The sequence below is a fragment of the Camelus dromedarius genome, chromosome 5 (assembly GCF_036321535.1).
Source record: "Camelus dromedarius isolate mCamDro1 chromosome 5, mCamDro1.pat, whole genome shotgun sequence".
NCBI lineage: Eukaryota > Metazoa > Chordata > Mammalia > Artiodactyla > Camelidae > Camelus > Camelus dromedarius.
Genome location: NC_087440.1, coordinates 54993561 through 55013680, shown reverse-complemented (window position 1 = coordinate 55013680; position 20120 = coordinate 54993561). Strand labels below are relative to the sequence as shown.

Below are 20120 nucleotides of genomic sequence, written 5' to 3'. Positions count from 1 at the left end.
TTTTTCCCCACAAAGAAACCAAATTAAAGTTTATTTTCTAAAAGGAGGATAGTGGGAGATGATAGGAAGCTCTTTGGCCCACCAAATCATGAGATAGGATTTCGTCTCTCCAACTGTGAAGAGAAAATTAGTATCTTGTTTGGGGAACCTCAACATGTCACCTGAATGCCTTGGAAACATACCAGAGGCCTACGCTTGGAGAAAGGTCTCAACATTCCACATCACACAGAAAATGATTTTATTCTATTATTTGAGTGAATGTAGCAAGAAAATTCCCATACTTTTTCCAATACAATATTAACAAATTTTGAGCTTTGCCTATCAAATAGATAAGAAGTATTCTAGTTTTAATATCATTCACTCTATTATAAATGAGTCTCTTTATATGTTTGGGAGCCACTTCACTTATTTTTAGAGCATAAAATTTTAGAATTCTAAGGTCTTTTAGAGATTAGCTAGTCCATTGTGTTGTTCAACTGAGACATTAAGATGATAAGCTATTTAACCAACTAAGTCATGTCAGCTCTAAGCCAGGTCTCCTTTCTCATTAATTAAGTTGTTCTCTGTTGCCACTGGATATAAACAGCTAAATTTTCCTTCTAAGAAACAAAAGCTATCCTCAGTTTCTCCTGCTTGGATGCTTTTATAAAGAAACAGATTTAATTTACCTTAGGCCAGGGTTTTTTAATCTTGCCACCGTTGACACCTTAGCCTGGATAATTCTTGTTGTGGGATGCATTCCCTGCATTGCAGGATGTTTTATAGCATCCCTGGCCAGTAGCTCTCTAGTTCATGACAATCAAAAATACTTCTAGACATTGTCAAATGTCTCCTAAAAGGAAAAATTGACCCCAGTTGAGAACCACTGCATTTGGACAAGCAAAGCCGAATAGAATCTCTAAGGTCCTGTCACTGTAATTTGAGATTTACAGTTTTTAAGCTTTAGCTTACTCTTGGCAGTTGAGTTGGTCTTAGTTCATGGACAGTAACAGAGAACTAATAACAGAACTAAGGAATGCCTGATTGTTTCTGCTCAGCCACTGAAAAATAAAAACAGAAAAAACTAGAACTACTAGCTTGAAAAATGGGCTCTTGGCATTAACCATCTACATAAGTTTTAGGTGTGGAAGGATTGACATACATAGAGTATCAAGTTGTATTTATGGATTTTAACATCACAATTCATAAAGTAAGTAAACGTCAGCTCTGGGAAATTAATATTGTGTCATAATGCTAATACTTGAATATTAGTGTAAGAAACATTTGTAAAACTGAAATGTATGTCATAATTTTAGAAATATTCTCCAGTCAGAAACTGAGAAGCTAACTTCATACTGCCTTGAATGGGATAGGAAGCTTGAATTGGACATTCCAGATGATGGTGAGGGAACATTTCTATTTGTTTATGTCTTAGCTTTATTTGTTTTAATATAGCTACATTTATTTGAAATATAAAAATCTAATGTTGTCCAACTTTATGGTTTCATTGTTATTCAAAATACCAAGAATTTTTTGTATCACATATGTTCACTAGTATCTCTGTGCTAAAATTGTACCTAATTTAAAAGATCAAAGTAGTTAGAATATTGAATGTCATTCCTGAGAGTTAGACATTTGCCTATTTTATTGTTAGATTTTTTTTTTTTTTTACTGACTTTGTGAATGACATCTGTATCTAGTATTGTTTGATTATACAAAATTTTGTGAACGAAAATTACCTAAATCAGTATGGAACAAATTCTCTGAAAAGTTCCTTAATCTTACCTATTCAGGAAAGCTGTTTAGAAAAGATCATTTGCATGCTGTCAGCTTGAAGTCCTTAGATACTGATGTGCAGTGAGTTGTTTGAGGTTGAATTCTTATAAAATGCCAGGAGAGGTAGAATGCTGTTTATTGTATAGCAATAAGTATGTGTATGCTAATTTTTAGCAGGAATTGAAGAGGATAGTAAATGCTCAGTATTTGTATGACAAAGTTTTGTAGTAGATATTCTTTGCTTTGCTTTAAGGTAAGAATTTGATTCTGTAAGCCCTAGAATATTTGGAATGAGGTGGTCTTGTCAGCTGGTTGGCTTGCAGTAAAGGTCCTATTTAAAATGTCCTTTAACTTTTAAAAACCTTGTATTTCCTTTAGCTAAAGATCTTATTCGCACAGCAGTTGGTCAAACAAGACTCCTTATGAAAGAAAGGTTCAAACAGTTTGAAGGACTGGTGGACAATTGTGAATATAAACAAGGTGAAAAGGAGACTACCTGTACAGATCTGGATGGATTTTGGGATATGGTTAGTTTTCAGGTAAGTGATCAAGTATTTTGAACTTTGAGTCTGCTTTTTTGGAAAATGAGCTAACAGTAGTATGAAAGGGTTAATAATAGCTGCTTATGTACCTGTAATATTAAATGAGATATTAGCACCTTTATAAACTGTAAAGCATTGTCTAAATTTGATGGCTGATTTCTTCTCCTTCCCCATATTGTCAGTATAATTTCTATTTGGGTTGGAAATTGAGATTATATTCAACTGTTGAATAATCTATAATGATTCTACATGTGAGAAAAATAGTAAATCTAATCTTTAGTAGTTCAGTTCATCTAGTAGTTACTGAGTTCTCACTGTGTGCCAGGCATTATTCAGGCACATTCTCTCTACCAGAGGAGTTTGTAGTTTGAGCAGTGGGCTAGTCACAACATATAATTCCGATCTCATGTAAAAAGTGCTGTGAGAGAGGGAATCATGAAGATCAATAAGGCATGGGAGGAGATGACACTTTCTAGATTTTTGAGCATATTTTAGAAATAAGCATATAAAGTACTATTTTAGGAACCTATGGCCACAACTATTAGACATTTCAAGAAAGCCTCAAACCTGAAAGAAAGAAGTCAAAGCAAACATAAGAAAGCTATTTGGATGGAGGAAGTAGACCAATCTAGGAAGTATAGTATCCAAATAATAGGAATTCCAGAAAAAGAGTACAGAAAAAATAGAAAGGAAATGATCAATAAAATGGTGTAAAAATTTTCCCCAGAACTGGAGGACATGAATTCCAGATTGAGAGAGCCTACTGAGTGCCTTGCTCTGTGAACAGAGTAGACCCACACTAATGCCCGTCATTAAGTATAACAACTCTTGGGGTGAAGAAAAAACTCTAGATGCTTCCAGAGAGAAATCAAGTTTCATACAAAGGGTCAAGAATCAGAATAGCCTTGGATTTCTCAACTGCGACATTTAAAGCTGGGAGAACAAAGCAGGGAAATAACCTCCAACCTGGAGTTCTGTAGCAACCAATGTAATGTAATGGTGGAAAGGCATTTTCCAGAGACACACAGTCTCAAATTTTACTTTCCAAGCCCTCTTTCTGAGGAAACTGAGAAAGTACCTCGCAAAAATGAGGGAGTAAGCCAGAAATGAGGGAGGAGATAGGAATGATTCCCAGAAAGGGGCCAAGAGAATTGAGGCCATGGGGAGCCAAGAAGGTGTGCAGCACGCTTAGGAAGTAGTAGTTCCCATCAGAGCAGGGGGCTCAAGGGATCTGCTAGATCTGTCTCTGGAAAGCTGAATGGAGTAAAATACCTGGTTTGTTTATTAAATTGTGTTAAGAGGAGATTTATACTTACTGTGAAGAGTTGTTTTTTTGTTTTTTTGTAATTTGTTTTTTGTAGGGGGGAGATAATTAGGTTTCTTTATTTTTAGAGGAGGTGCTGAGGATTGAACTCAGGACCTCATGCATATTGAGCATGTGCTCTACCACTTGAGCTATACCCTCCCCCAACTGTGAAGAGTTTAGAGTGAATTGATGATACACACATGAACAACTAAGCAAGCAAAAAGCAAAATAATTATCAAGTCTAGAGAAACTGTAACAAAACATAATCATCTCAATAGCTATATGGCTCAGATGTGAATAGTGTTTATGTAGTTATAATAATGTAAGCATTGCTTTATGATCAGTTTTTATATATTTACCAGTTTTCATATTGTAGAGTTGATTCACTAGTATCTTTCAATGGTAATCAATTGATTTTGTGTTTCTTAGTATCATTAATTTATAGCTTTAAAGATATTTGTTTTCATTGTTTTTAGTTACTATCTTTATTGATGTTCATTTCTCACCTTTGGACAGTAGGAGCCTTTTCACATTGGCTGCTGGGGGCTTTTTTATCTTTTTAAAGAGTTGTACTAAATAAATAAATAAATGAATGAATGAATGAATGAATGAATAAAGAGTTGTACTGAAGTATAACCTACATATCACAAAATTTGCCCATTTTAAGTGTATAATTTGATGATTTTCAGTAAATTTACAGACTTGTACAACCATCGCCATAATCTAAATTTAGAACATTTCTACCACCACAAAAAGATCCTTCCTGCCCATTTGCAAGTCATTCCCACTTCTAGTCCCAAGCGACCATTAATCTTCTTGCTGTCTTTGTAGATTTGCCATTTCTGGATATTTCATGTAAAGTGAAAATAATACATTAAATAGTCTTTTGTATGCGGCTTCTTTCATTTAGCATGTTGTTTTTGAAGTGATGTTGTAGTTTGTATCTGTACTTTAATTACCAATTGATGGACATTTAGATTGTTTCTACTCTTTGGTAATTATGAATTATCTTTTATGAATATTCATGTAGAATATTAATGTGAACATGTATTTTCATTTCTCCAGGGTAGATACCTATATATTGCTGGAACATATGGAAAATTTATGTTTAACTTTTTAAGAAACTGCCAAACTTTTCCAAAGTGATTACACCATTTTAGGTTCCCACCAGCGTGTGTGTAACAATTTCCCACATCCATACTTGCTATTGTCTGTCTTTTTTAGTATAGCCATCCCACTGGGTATGAAGTGTCTCATTCTAGTTTTGATTTGTATTTCTCTAATGCGTAATGTTAACCATCTTCTCATGTGCAAATTAGCCATTTATAATGTCTCTTGGCAAAATGCCTAGTCAGATCTTTTGCCCATTTTTAAATCGGGTTTGCTTTTTTGTTGTTGAGTTATAAGTATTTTTTGTATATCCTGGATACAAGTCCTTTATCAGAAGTGTTATTTGCAAATATTTTCTCCCAGTTTGTAGCTTGTCTTGATTTTCTTAATGTCTTTTGAGGTGCAAACATTTTTTTTTTAGATGAAGTTCAGTTTATTGATTTTTTCCTTTATTTTGTGATTATGTCTAAGAACCCTTTTTGCCTAACCACAGATCCCAAAGATTTTCTCTTTATGTTTTCTTCTAAAAGTGTTATAGTTTTAGCTCTTACAGTTAGAGCTATGATCCATTTAGAGTTCATTTTTGTGTATTGTGTAGGTGTCTAAATTCATCTTTTTTCTTGTGGATAACCAATCTTCCCAGTTCTGTTTGTTGAAAAGGCTGTCCTTTCCTCATTGAATTGCAGTGGCACCTTATTAGGAATCAGTTGAGCACAAATGTAATCCTCAGTCTTTCTGACATTTAAGTTTTTTTGAGAGAGATTGAGAGTACATATGAGTATAAATGCATTATAAGGGGACTTAAATAAAGTTTACCAAACTGTTAACACTGGTTACCTCTTGGAGGAGATTGGAAATACTAGAAGGATGGGGATATTATTTGAATCTTTCAAAATGAGATTGTATCAAGAGAATGAGAAGGCAAGCCACAAACTGGGAGAAAATATTTGCAAAAATATATATCTGATAAAGAACTGTTTCCAAAATATACAAAGAACCCTTAAAACAATCTGATTTTAAAATGGAAAAAAGACCTGAACAGACACTTTGCCAAAGATGATATAGATGGCATATATAGATCTATTCATATAGATACAGATGGCAAGGAAGCATATGAAAAGATAAAGCTCGATATTGTACATTATTAAGGATTTGCGAATTAAAATTGCAATGAGATGAGGGGAGAGTATAGCTCAGTGGTAGAGTACGTGCTTAGCATGCACGAGGTCCTGGGTTCAATCCCCAGTACCTCCACTGAGAAGCAAACCTAATTATCACTGCTCCCCACCCCCCACCCCCAAAAAAACCTATTATGAGATACCACTGCATGCCTATTAGAATGGCAAAAATCCAAACCACTGACAACACCAAATGCTGGTAAGGATGTAGAGCACCAGAAACTGATTTATTGCTGGCAGGAATGTAAAATGGTACAGCCACTTTGGAAGACAGTTGTCAGTTTCCTACAAAACTAAACATGTTCTTATCTTACAATCCAGCAATCACAGTTCTTGGTATTTACCCAAATGATTGAAAATGTTTGTCCACACAGAAACATGTACACAAATGTTTATAGCATCTTTATTCATAATTGCCAAAACTTGGAAGCAATCAAGATGTCCTTCAGTAGGGGAATGGTTAGGTAAACTGTAAAAGAGAGAGAGGGAGAGAGAGATTGTGTTCACATTGTAATTTAGGAAACAAAAACATTTTAGTGATCAAAAGTAATTTAGTGGGGGAGGGTTTAGCTCAAGTGGTAGAGCACATGCTTAGCATGCACAAGGTCCTGGGTTCAATCCTCAGTACCTCCTCTATAAATAAATAAACCTAATTACCTCCTCCCCCCAAAATAAGATAATTAAAATAATACAATAATAAATAAAATATTTTTAAAATGTCAAAAAAATTTTTTAAGTAATTTAGGAGAGTTATTTGTATATGGCATACTCTATGTAGATTTTGAAGGTTCATAAGACCAAAGATAACAGTGAACAATTTTACCATAATAAGAGTTTTTTACTTGAATACGAAATTGAGAATGATTGAGCCTAATTTTATGTTGCCATTCTCAATTCTTTTTGAAGCTTCAGTTTATTTGTTTGTAATTTTACTGTGGTTAGCATTTATCTGATAAACTTGTGCTTTATTTATTAACAGATAGAAGACGTAAACCAAAAATTCAACAATCTGACCAAACTTGAGGAATCTGGATGGCAAAACAATAACAATACAAGCAAAAAAGTTTTTCGGGTAAGTCTGTGGGTTTCTAATACAGACTCTTCTACTTTAGTGAGTTTTTATTTTCAAGCTTTAAAAACGTTTCGCTTCAGATTTTTCATCATTTTATAAAATAAGTTTCACACACTATTTGCAGTGTCCTGATTGTCTTTGAAGATAGATTAAGAAATGATCAGCTCAAATTCAGGGTAGTTATTTCTGGAGGGAGTAAAGATAGGAGATGTGATTGGATTGGGGCACCACATGAGTTTCTGAGTTGCTAAATAGTGGATATATGTGTGTTTGTTTTATTCTTTAAACCCCATTTATACATTTTTTGGTAATAATAATAATAAACAGTAGAAGTAGGTAATTTATATTTTGCTTAGTATATGCCACATGTTGTTCTGATTACTTTACATGTATTAAATCATTTAATCCTCAGCAATTCTCTTGAGGTAGGTGTTATTATCCGCTTTTTATAGTTGAGGAATATAAGGCCCAGGAAGATTAAGTTGCTTGCCCACGGTAGAGCTGGGTTTCAGGCCAGACTTTCTCATTCCAGAATCCCTGTTCTTATCCAGCAGGCTGTGCCGTCTCTTTTGTGTGATATATTTCAAAATGAAACAATTTCTTAAATAGAAAAGTAGAACAATGGCTCTTTAGAACGTGTCTTCTTCCCTATACTTTATCTTGAAAAATTTCCTGTTACTTTTCTCCATAAAATTTGCTTTATCATAATAGATTCCATTCTTATCTATTTGTAGAATTTTTTTTTCTAGTAATGTTTTAAACTCAGAGGTTTTGGTTCAGATAACTACTTCTCAAACCACCTTAGAGCATTGCCAGTTTTCCTTTTAGATTTTAGAAAAATGCCTGTGGTTATAAAAAATCAGGTTTCTAGATTGGTACTTTATTATGCTATGTAATCAAATAAAAACCGTTTTGAATCCTTAGGAGTTTAAGATGTTAGAGTTATGCTAAACTTTTTTTAAAAAAAGATATTTTACAGTGTTAAAGGAACATTTTAATAAAATTATTTTACTAATTGTTATGACAAGGACTCTAAGGACATTAACAAAATCGATTGAATGAATTTTTATTTAAATCTACTAAACAGTGGAGGATGCTTGAACATTTTGAAGCTACTGTGTGTATTTCTTATTGAGTACTCAGTCATGAAAGCATTACTATCATTGGTGCAGATAATGGCTGTATATCAGTATATCAGGGCCTTGTAATTCTGCCCCTTATCACCAGGTGTCTCTCTCCTCCTACTTTATTTTATAGGCTACTGTTAAGATTATCGAACAAATAAAACTTATCTTTTACATACACGTTGGTACCATTCCCTTCTACCTCCTGTTCATTGATGTCTCATTCTGTCACTTAGACTTGTTTTCTCTTTCCCTCTTTTTTTCCTTCAGGTTTTAGATATATTTAAGAGTCTTTGTTACATTAAAAAAAAAAAAAAAATCTAAACCTACGATGTCCACATCTCTCTCTAGTTATCTAAACCTCCCCTTCCCCATTCCCATTTCTTTCTTCCTACAGACAAGCTTCCTGAAAAAAGTTGTCTATACTATCTTTACTTTTTTGATTCCCACTTACCTTTCCAACTTACTGCAATTCAGTGTCATCCTCTATGCCTCTAAAACAGTTATAACCAAGGTTACTGATCCACTAGTTACTGTAGTTATTAGACACTTTATTATACAATCTAATCCCTCTGTAGCATTAAATACAGTCTATTCTCCCCTTCTTAAAATTTTATTCTACTGATTTTCCTCCTGCCTCTGCACTCATTCTTCAGTCATGTTTGCAAGTTTCTGTTTTCCATTTATCCCTTAAGTGTTTGTAATACTCAAATCCTACCTCAACTTTCTTCTCTCCTTCTATATTCTTCCTGTGCAATCTTACCAACCTTGCAAAGATTCCTAAATCTGTGTTTCAAACCACACTTACTGCCAAGTCCTAGTTCCATGTATCTTGACACAGTATACCTTAAAATCAGTATATCCCAAACCGAAATCATCTCCACACACATCGATGTTTCCCTGTCTCAGAGAATGGTATTAGCATCCCACTAGGTGTCCAAGATAGAAACCTGGCAACCTTCTTTGGTCCTTTCCTTTCTGTATTTCACCATCTTCACCCACACACATCCAGAAGATCACTAAGTCTTCTCAAGTCTCTCTCTTCAGTATCTCCTCAATATGTTCACTTTTTCCATTTTTTTTCCCTCCTTAATCTAACCAGTTTCATCTTTTCCAGTATCACTGCACTGGTCTCCTTAACTGGCTTGTAACCCTCTAATCCATTGGCCAGAGTGACCTTTCCAAAACACAAATTTGATAATGTTAACCTCCTGATTAAAAATCATCAGTAATCTCTATTCCTTTGTCCTCTATATAAATAGCTCCTCAAAATGGTTACATGCGAGGGATTATAATTAGCTGCTGCTTATCTCTTGCCAACTCCTCTGTGCTTTCTTTCACTTCTGGTTTTGCAGATATGCTAATTCTCTCTACCTAGCCCTTTCTTCATCCCATCCTGTAGCCCAGCTAGCTGTGATTTCAGCTCAGGTGCTTCTTCCTCTGAGCCTTTCTTGGTGCCTCTGAAGATTGATTAATTGATAAATTCAGTCCTCTGAAATATTGAATTATTTCTAACATGACATTCTTCTCAGTGTCCTTGTCTAGCTCTTCCACTGTGAAGCTGAGAACTCCTTGATGGCAGGACCTTTGTTCTTTATTTTTTGACCCCCAGCATTTTTAGCAGATACTAGGAGATTGATAAGTATATGATGAATGTGTTAAATATTTTATGTGTGTTTTGTTTTTCTAATAAGATAGTAATGAGTAGCTTTAATAAATATTATAATTTCTCTTTGCAGAAAAAAGTTGTCTCGAGTATAACAAGTAAACCTAAACAGGATGATGGTGGCAGAATTGCAGCTAGAAATCGCCTCGCTGCCATAAAAAGTGCACTGAGAGAGAGAATGAAGCAGGAAGAACGTGCTGAGGCAGCGGCCTCTGCCATGCCAAGGGAGGTGGATAAAGTAGTGTTTGATGCTGGGTTTTTCAGAATTGAGAGTCCTGTTAAGTCATTCTCAGGTTAGTTTTTCTGCTGAGGTTACTGAAAAGAAATATTTAGATTGGATGGGAGCTTATATAAGAAGTGAAAAATAGTTTTCACAGAAGATTTATATGCTTTCTATGATTTCTGAGAAATGGCTTATGGAAGGTGGTTTTGGTTAAATTTTCATTTATATTAAAACTTTTCCTCAGGTCTTTTTGAAATGTAGTACATGTCCCAGTTCCCTAATTGAAAATATTCCAGTGTAAACAGCTTTTAATACTTCAGGAAACAATTCTTAAGATTTTCTAACTCTGGTTATATTTTTCAGTAGCTTTTTTTCATAGCTATCTTTATTAGATTGAGTTTATTTACCTTAACTGAAATTATTTATAAGCCATATAATGAGAGGTCATAGTTGAAGTAATCTGTTCCTTAAATCTTGGCAGGCACTTCTATTAGTGCTTTAATGTGTTTATTTTCAAGGAGAAATGGGCCACGTCTTCTTCAAGCACCAATTGGGTAAAGGAATGTTTCCCTGTTATTTAACTTTGTCCACTAGGATGTCTTCTGAAAATAAACTTGAGTTGTTATTCAATATTTACATTAAAATGTAAATTTATCACCCCAAGTACGTTCTAACCTCCCTGTCAATTTGGGTATCATACCTACTGTGGTTTTGGTTTGCCTCCTTTAAACAGCTGCACTCCCTGGATACCCAGGAATTGCCTCACTACTAATGACATGGCTCCTTGCTGCCTACTTCCCAAAGATCCTAGTAGTTTCCATGACTATGTGCGCATCGCTGTCTGTCCTTTCTTATACCCAACTTGGCACTTACGACTATGGAGATCAAGGCTTTTAGCCAAAATTGATCTTTTTGAAATTGAGTTTTAGTTATTGAACACATAGTTTATATGAGGCTTTTTACAAAACAGAAGTCCCCAGGAAGCCCCTCTCATCCCATTTGTCACTTCTAAAGGCAACTACTTTCAGTGCTTAAAGGAGGCTTGGAGTGTTAAGTTGTTTATGGCTCCCTCTAAGCAAGGTGTAGTCTTTTTTTTTTTCTTGAATTACTCCTTTGGTCTAGTCTCCTTGGTTCTCTTTGATCTTTTTTTAGAAATACATATTTTTCTCCTGATATATAGACTTTTTTTCATTCTTTGCTGTGCTTGTCATTTTCTTCTACTTCCTGGATTTCTTCAACTTTCATGGCTATCTTGTTTTTAATTCCCAGAGCTCTTTCTCATTCTTTGAATGTTCCATTTTATAACATTCTGTACTTGTTTCATAAGTGTATTTTCTTATCTTTCTGAGGACATTAGCTTTTATGTGTTCTTCCTGGATAGTCAGTATTTGTTCCAAGATACTTTCATTTGTTTGGTTTTGATTTTGATCAGTCATATTAGAGGCTTTCCTTGGGTGTCTGATGATGGTTCACTGCCTGCTCATGGTTAAGAAAGAGCAGGGCTCCCCACGGCAGCACATGGGTAATAAGGTCTTTACTGTGGAGTAATTGAGCTGCACCATTAAGCTGGGAACTTACACATCACTGTATTTAAGTCTTTTTTCATGGGCTATTCAGATTCCCTGGAGAAGATCCTTCCAGTCTGCTGCCTGGAGGGTATAATTCTGGCTGCCAGTCTTTCAGGAGCCACGTTGGGGGCAGGGGATAGAGGAGGGAGGCAAACGAGTGTTTCAACAGTTTTTGTGAATACTCTCTTAATTCCCCCTTTTTCCACATAGAAGCCATCTCTCAACCTTACCTGATACCCCTTAAACCAGAGACCCTCTGTTTCACCTTTTTGGGCAATCAGCCTCTAGTTTTCTGATTTTGGTGGTGGGAGGGAGTTGTTGACAGTTGCCCAGCTGAGCAGAATGAGGAAAGGAATTTGTGCTCTCATTGGTCTTTAAATTGACTTTGAACTAATCTTCCCATTTTTAGCTTCATTTTTATCTCTGCTTCTAGAGATACGTGAGGCCACCAATTCTTTTGAGGAATGTTGTGGTATAAACTAGGTTGATTCTCATCTTTCCTGATTGATGGTTTGGGATTTGTTTTTCTGGGTCTACTAAGTAATACCCCACTCACTCATTCACATTATGCTTTAAAATTTTTCTGGTTATTGTTATCTCTTCTTTAGTTTCCTTTGTCCTTGAAAATTATATTTCAAATTTTTAAAAATCACTGCACTTAAAAAAAGAAGATGTTTTGTCCTTATAACGTTCTACCTTTAAAGATTATCTCCGTTACTGTTTATAGTAGTGGGATGTCAAGAAGTTTCATGTGTGTGTTCAGGACTGTCTTTAACTGGAAGTCTTGACTTTAACAGACATTATTTTATAGAGAAAGAGGCTAGTTGGTAGGGGAATAGGAAGAATTTGCACTGTCTTCCTATTTATAGTGAAAAATGAATGAAAGAGCTTTTTGATATTGAGATGATTTTTCTCATCTTCTAGGGCTTTCTTCTGAATGTCTTTCTCAAAGACTTAGAACACCTAATTCTGTCAGCAAAGCTATGTCTGAGAGCAGGCCTGAGATGGGCCTTCTAAGACAAACTGCACCAGAGAATCCTGATCCTCAGAGTACCAAAAGTGAACATGTTGAAAAGACTTTGATTTCAAATATTTCTGAAAACAGGTATTTAATTTTTTAAAAAAATGTATTTCTTTAATGTGTTATTACTAAGAACTTAATAGATGCAGACATTAAATACCATTCCAGATTGTTAACCTGATTCAATATGCAAGATACATATTAATTAAATTTCACCGTGACCCTATAACAAATAGGCAGTACTTATGTTTATATATGAGGAAATGAAGGCTTAAAATTTCAGATTGGTAAATGGTCATATTTAGGTGCGCAAAGTAAATTCTGCAGAATTAAGAAGAAAGGAAGCAAAATAGTGTCCTCTGGTGCTAAACAGCCTGCAACTATGGTGATTGACAGATTCGAGCTCAAAACCAGCTGTATGATATGCTAGCTTTGGCACAAGTTTAATTAGCTCATTTAGCTTCAGTTTTATCACCTAGAAAACAGTGCTGATACTTCCCTGCAGGGTCATTGAGAGTTAGGCACTTTTGTACCAGCCCTTATAGAAAGCACCTTAGGACTGCGGATTTGACAGATGGCAGAGCAGAGAGAAGGGGGAGCTAGTATGTCTTGAACAATTATTATGGGCTAGATGTGGTTCTAGATTCCTATCATATTATCTCATTTAATTTTCAAAACAACCATGTGAGGTTCTAGATCGCCATTTTCAAAAATGAGAAAACTTGCAAAGTTAGTAACTTACCCAAATTCAGTTTACAATTAGTAAATTAGATGTTGCCTGCATTCTTTCTGCTACATAATACTGCCCTCTGCAGAGATACATCAAAATTACCTGTACAGTCCTTGTTCATGGAACATAAATATGACAGGAAAAAGGTACTTTAAGTGGAAAGTAAAGTTGTAATCTGGAGCCAAGAGAGGACTATTAGATTTATTATTAATCTGAAGATGAGACAGCGTTAAATACTCAGCCACTGCAGCAAACAAGACTGTCAAAAAATATAGAATACCTTATGAATTGAAATAAGGGAAACAAATGAAAATTTTTGTTCTTAGGTATTTCAGGGAACAAGTTTTAAAATTTCTAGTTTTTAGTATAAACCAAAGTATATTTAGCCTTTGTGAGGACTAAAATATTTTAAATGTTTAAGAAATCTGTGGATTATAAATTACCAATTTATTGTCATTTCTTAAATGTAAGTTACTTTACTTTGTATGTCCTGCAGTAAACTATCTTGTACTTAAAAAATCCAAAATTGTATTTGAATGATATTACAAGTACCCTTGAAAAATTTTATTTTTACTTAATTCCCAAAAGTAGTTCTGAAAGAGCATCTTACAAATAAATAACTTTATATAATGAAGGCAAAGTGAAGCTGAAAACTAGAAAAACAGTATATTTTTCTTAACAAATGACTCCAAGAGGTTGAGAGAGATGATTCTAATAAAATGCAAGTTAAGAACTTCAGAATTAGAATACATTATGCTACAGCTAACAAGTAAATTTAACTAACTCCAGCTATACAATAGTTGAGGTGCTGCTTCAATCCCTCAAAAATCAGCTTTATCCTAACTTTCCCTCTTATATGGTTCTGGATTTGGCTAAGGTTCAAAAGATTGCTGGTAGACTGACCAACATGGTAACAGGCTTGTTGTGAGCTTTCTGGGGGAAAAAATGCATTTGGTTTGTAAGGCCATCCTACAGTAGATATTATTCAAAACTAATCTGTTTGGATCTGGCCTGATTTTGGATGAGGCTCCATCTTTGGCCCATAAAGGATAGTCTCAAAACACAAGTCAGAAGATAGCAATATGTTTAATTACCTGAGTACAATGCTGCTTTTTTCTTTTTTAGGAACAGCATAGTAGAAGATGCTAAGAGTCCTGGATTACAAGTTTTAACTGAAGTAGACCATGTAAGTTAAATCCTGTTCCAGTGCATTAGATAGTCCAGTTTATATCATTATATAAAGTAACTCCATAAATAACCCCCAGAATTTCCATTGGAAATTAGGCATATAAAATGATAGTTCTTGTTTCAAAGGCCTTTGACTCATTTCAGACCATGGTGCAATTTGTATTTCAACTCATGTCAAGATTATTTTTGTAAAAAAGGTTTTATTGTAACACAGCTATAGTCATTTGTTTATGTATTATATCTGGCTGCTTTCGAGATACAGTGGTAGAGTATTCAGTATTTGTGGCAGAAACTCTTCAGCTCACAAAGCCTAAAATACTTATCGTTGATTTTTGAACAACGGTGGGAGGATGTTGGAGTGTCAACCCTTTGCACAGTCAAAATTCCACATATAACTTAGAGTTGGCGCTCCTTATATCCTCCGTTATCTGAGGTTCTGCATCCATAGATTCAACCAACTGCAGATGGTGTAGTAGTGTAGTATTTACTATTGAAAAAAATTCATGGATAAGTGGACCCTCGCAGTTCACACCTGTGTTCTTCAAGGGTCAACTGTACTACTTGGCCCTTCACATAGAATGTTTGGCCGTCTCTCAACTGGAATATAGTATTTGCTGAGAAACTTTCCTTTGGTTATATTATTGCTGTAATATCTCATCTAATTGTTTAAGAAGCAAGATAATAGGATTTACAATGTTTAGCTTGTGCTCAGAATGTCATCCTTCTGTTGTGTCTTATTTTTAATAGCAGTAAGACCTTTTCTGTTTGTTTCAATTTTGAGTAATCATATGTTGTAACCATTTTTACTTCCAGGATATAAATAAGAAAAACTCTGAGATAGATTGTGTACCCAATGAAAGAATGAGTTTGGCTCTCCTTGCTGGGAAAGTGGCAGATGATGTTAATACTAACAAAAAGGAAGAAATTTCACATGTTGTAGAAGGAATGGAACTCAATTCAGTTATAGCACAGGATGTTTGGATGATTAGCCCTGAAAAAAATATACCATCACAAAATAACATCTCACAGGAAGAAGAAACAAAAATTTCTCAGTCAGGTAAGGTCTATTTTAATATATTTAAACAAGGCTTTGTCAAATAAATGAACTTGGACTAAAGTATAGATTATTATAAACACTTCTGGATATAGTTTCCAAGAATGAAGTTTGACAAGTTACATACATACATGCAGTAAATATCTTATGAGAATTCATTTGTGTTGTAGTACCCTACTCTCCACCCCCAAACCTTTTGAGATAGACCTGTTAAAAATCAACAGCAGATATGAATCCACATTGGATGTCAGTAGCATTTTACATTAGACCTAACTATTTGGGATCCTTCATTGTTTGTGAAGATTCAGAATTAGAAAAATTTCCTGAAGTTTTTTTGGTTCTCTTTCTTTCTATCAAACATCCTTGAACCTTTCTTCAAAACACCCCATTTTTCTTCCCTAATGCCTTTTCCTACCTACTTTGTTGCAATTGTTCTTAAAAAGGAAATGGCTCTTGTATTTTTGACATAATATGATGTGTGATGGTTTCACCTGCTATTTTCATCTGCTACTCCATGGTGCTCTTCTCTCTGGGGCCTAAGGCCAGATAAACCTTATAACCTTGGCCAGACATTTAATGCACTCCAGCTATGTTCTCCTTCTGTCATCTTCTGGGTACCTTTAAATTACAAGCATGAGATTTTAGAAGGTTCTTTTTATAATGAAATTATGGATGAGAATTTTACAAAGAAATTTAACTACATTTTTTAAAATGCTGTAGCACAAGATGACCCATATTTTTCTTACTATTTGACATATGAAACTTTTTGTATCTTTCAAGGCTTTGTTCGTTTCTAACAACCCTTAACTGCAAGAATATTCCTTAAAAAGTTAAAAATTATTCTTTTTTGTTTTTCAGTACTGTATGATAATAAAAGTCTTGCTACTGAATGCCATCTTCTTGATTCAGTAAGTTTTCCAACTTTATTTGAAAAGTTCTTTACAGTCTAGGTCTGTTTTATAAAATGAATATTGCTAACTTTTCAATTTGTGTGCAAAGTTTAAAATTTACATCCTGTCATTGTTTTATATTTACCCTAAAATCCATTTTTATTCATTTTTTCTCAAAGTGGGAAAATTTTTGTTTATATACTTTAAAACATAGTTTGCTTTAGTGTTAAACTCTGAAGATTTAATTCTGTACATGACTTATGTATGAAATTTGCTGTGACAAATTGGTTGACTACTTGAATACCCAGTATGTATCTTGGTTTATGCTGGTTATTTCTAAGTGATGCAAGGAAAACGTAAGGAACAGTTTCTACCCTTTTGAAGCATACAGTTGGAGAGATAATACCTATCCTACTACCTTCAGTCATCATTGGTTATTTTCACTCTCATTCTTTTAGATTACTGTATTTATGTACTGCTGTTTTATTTAGAAGCTCCCCAGCCTTTACTTTTGGTGCCCTCTTGCCTCTTAATCTAGTTTAAACATTTGCCCTTCTGTGAAGCCTTCCTGTGAAAGCGCTCGCCTCTCACATGTTAATTTCTATATTGGCACAGATGCACAATGCTTACAGTGTACACATTTAATCTCCTATAAGAGTATCATATGAATAAATGATATTTTATGCCTGAAACATATTATAATTTCAGGAGTTTATTTTCCTTATTAACTATAAATTCCTCTTTAGGCAGAGCTGGCTGATTCATATTCATGGATGCTGGCACTGTGGCATGAATGGAATAGTGCTCTCTTGCCTACTAAGTGTTTACAGCATTGGTTATCAGCCCTACTCCCAGATATTTTTATTTCAATGATCTGAATTAGGAACTTTTATCAGGCAATTCTAACATGTAGCCAGGGTCAGCAACTCTGGTTTACATCCTTACCTTGAGATTTTCCAAGGCCGATTGCTAAAATGGATCAGAAAATGGCCTTGGTTTGCTAATCCTCGATCTCAGAATACAAAAAATTCATTAAGGCAAATGTAGGATCAAACAGCAACAATTTTTGTTAACCTCATGAAGCCTGGCAAATGCTTGATTTTCCTTTTCTTTTTTGGGATAGAAAAAGCTTTTATTAATGAATAAAACCTTCCTTGTTTTCACTTAATGCATGATTTTCCTAAGCCACTAATTCCTTAAGGATATCTGTATATGTTGACTTCTATTATCTTTCAAAGTTTCCTTCTTTGTGTTCAGGCTTCTGGACTGCCCTGCATCTCAGGAATAGAATGAAGTGAGTTACAGGAATAGAATGAAGTGAGACACTGTTCCTTCTTGGTTTTAGCCTTCTTTAATCATAGGCTAAGACCTAGAGGGAGAGGGATTTCAGCATGAGGGCCAATTTATATAAACCTGATTTAATCTTGTTCCTGGATCTGAACTCTGAATGATTTATTTTTATAAATATATATTATAAGTAAGTCTGGAAATTAATGAATCATAATATTCTGCTTTTGATGAATTAGTAATATGATTAAAATTATTTCAGTTATACATTATCTTGATAAATCCTAGTACCTTATAATTTAGCTTCCCTGTGAATGATTTTCTACTTCTATAAATATTAGAATTTACATTTTTAAATTTTTTTAATAGGTCCACTTGTCTATTTTAGACTCACATTATTCTTTGCTCTGTAGCATCATTTGAACCTAAAGTAGGGCTTGAGGACAAGCAAAGAAAAGCACCCCAGCAGGATCACACTAGTAAAAGGCCTATTAAGTGCAGTTATATGGATTAGAATTTGTGGAATCTACATAAGTGGCTTAAGATATGGCCTCAGTTTTATTTGTCCTGTGTACATTGCTGAAGTCTATTTACATACTACTAATCATCTTTTAAGGCATATATTCATCATATACCTTTTCAATTAAAAAGAAAATTATATATTTAAGATTAAATCCACTGAAAAGTAGCATAATCATTGTTATTAATAATTTTATTTTGTACCAAAAATGTAATTTATGTTATTAATAAATTTACTACTAATTTGCAGTGTTGAAGACTTAATTGGTGAAATTCTTGATGATTACTGTAGTGACTTCTCTCAATTTATTCTCTAGCCAAGCCTTAACTGCGGTAATACATTCACTCAGGTGGAGAAGAGACATCAAGAACGTACCAGACATATTTCCTTTGGTGGTAACTTGATTACCTTTTCACCTCTAAGGCCCCTCAGTGGAGAACAACCAGAAGAATTTTGAATTTAAAAGTAAATCCAGAAATTTTTCTTCATGTTATCAATGCTGTGATATATTCTTATAATATTGAAAAGTTGGAGAATGTATATTTGTGTTCACTTCTATTCAGTCCATTTATATAGTGTCATATAGTCGGCCTTCCATATGTGTATGCAGAACACATGGATACTGAGGGCCTACTGTAATGGACTTGAGCATCCTTGAATTTTGGTATCCATGGTGGGGGCGGGAGGGCCCTGGAACCAATCCTCCCTGCCTCCCATACTAGGGGACGACTGTAATGTTTTAGTATGCAGTGTTCATCAAAGTGTGTTTTAGATCTGATACTGTTTCTCAAGGGAAGTGGGGATATTTTGTATAGTAACCATACAGAATAAAAAATGTACTGTGCCTTGCCTCTCTTGTTTAAAATGTATAAGCCTAAAGTTAAGTATACCTACTCAGAGCTTATGAAATTCTTCAGTTTAATCAAAGTATAATATTAAACTTTGACAGACATACTTGTATTCTTTTATACTTTATTCTTAGTTTGAACTCTTAAATTTGTTGATGTTGAACAGCTTTGCATATTGTGTTTTCCTGGGTATACTGAGTTTCTTTAGATAAGCTTTCTGCATTCTGAAGTCAGAATCTTTTTCCTTGTCTTTTTCTTTTCGTTTTCCCCTTTACCTGACTGACGGCCTTTGAAGGAAATGTCATCTTCCCTTAAAGAGAATTGTATCAATTACTTAATGGTTTGAAATATTTTCTCTTTTGTAAAACTCTTAACTATAGGATTGTAGCTAAGACAGGGTCATCAGAACAACGGAGCACCAGGACAACTCATGGTAGCTGAGGCTTGTAACCAGACCTGGGTCGGGTTATTTCTGTCTGTAAGTGAGGTGAGTGTTGGAGGTATTCACCAAACAAGCAGCAACTTTATGGATAATCTTTTATTAAGAGTAGCAGTTTCCAAAGAAGAAAAGAAAGCACATCTGCTTTTGTTGTCAGACGAAGGTATGTTACGCTTGTGGGAAGGAAAGTATTTATTATCCATGTGAGCAGTTAGGAGGCTATGTGAGGTGCTGGTTTAGAAGAATATTCTCAGAATGCCTAGTCTTAAACTTTAAAAGCAGCTGTAACAGCCCATTCAATAATGAATAATTCAAGCAATACATGCAGAATAAAGAAACATTTTTTGTAAAAGTTAGGGTTTTCTAAGAGCCCAGGGCCATGAACATGTAAAAGAGGTTGATACAGAGTAACCCAAGACTTAGAATCTATATAAAGCAATATGCAACATAACAATAAAATAATATTTGCCTGTAAGGATAAAGTAGATGAGACTAGAAAAATGTCAGTAAACAAGATTTTTTTGGTAGGTTTTAGTAAGATGTACTATTGAATCATTTAGAAAGCTTTTGGCTGTTAAGTATTGTAAAATTAATTCAAA

The 20120-nt window shown here is 34.5% G+C and overlaps 1 protein-coding gene and 1 non-coding gene across 3 annotated transcripts in view; one reads left to right on the top strand and one right to left on the bottom strand.

The window, feature by feature from the left end:
* Positions 1 to 19083, top strand: part of DLGAP5 (DLG associated protein 5) — a 36530-nt gene extending 17447 nt beyond the window's left edge. For both annotated transcript variants that reach the window (XM_010982954.3, XM_064485970.1), the window contains exons 11-19: positions 1296 to 1381; positions 2134 to 2294; positions 6871 to 6963; positions 9827 to 10046; positions 12469 to 12649; positions 14421 to 14481; positions 15297 to 15540; positions 16396 to 16445; positions 18551 to 19083. In XM_010982954.3, coding sequence (XP_010981256.1) covers positions 1296 to 1381; positions 2134 to 2294; positions 6871 to 6963; positions 9827 to 10046; positions 12469 to 12649; positions 14421 to 14481; positions 15297 to 15540; positions 16396 to 16445; positions 18551 to 18691 — 1237 coding nt within the window. In that variant the 3' untranslated portion in view covers positions 18692 to 19083. The remainder of the gene's footprint in view (positions 1 to 1295; positions 1382 to 2133; positions 2295 to 6870; positions 6964 to 9826; positions 10047 to 12468; positions 12650 to 14420; positions 14482 to 15296; positions 15541 to 16395; positions 16446 to 18550) is intronic.
* On the bottom strand, positions 3690 to 3763 carry TRNAI-AAU (transfer RNA isoleucine (anticodon AAU)). Its single transcript has one exon. It is a non-coding gene; the product is annotated as a tRNA-Ile (tRNA).
* Positions 19084 to 20120: the final 1037 nt, after the last annotated feature.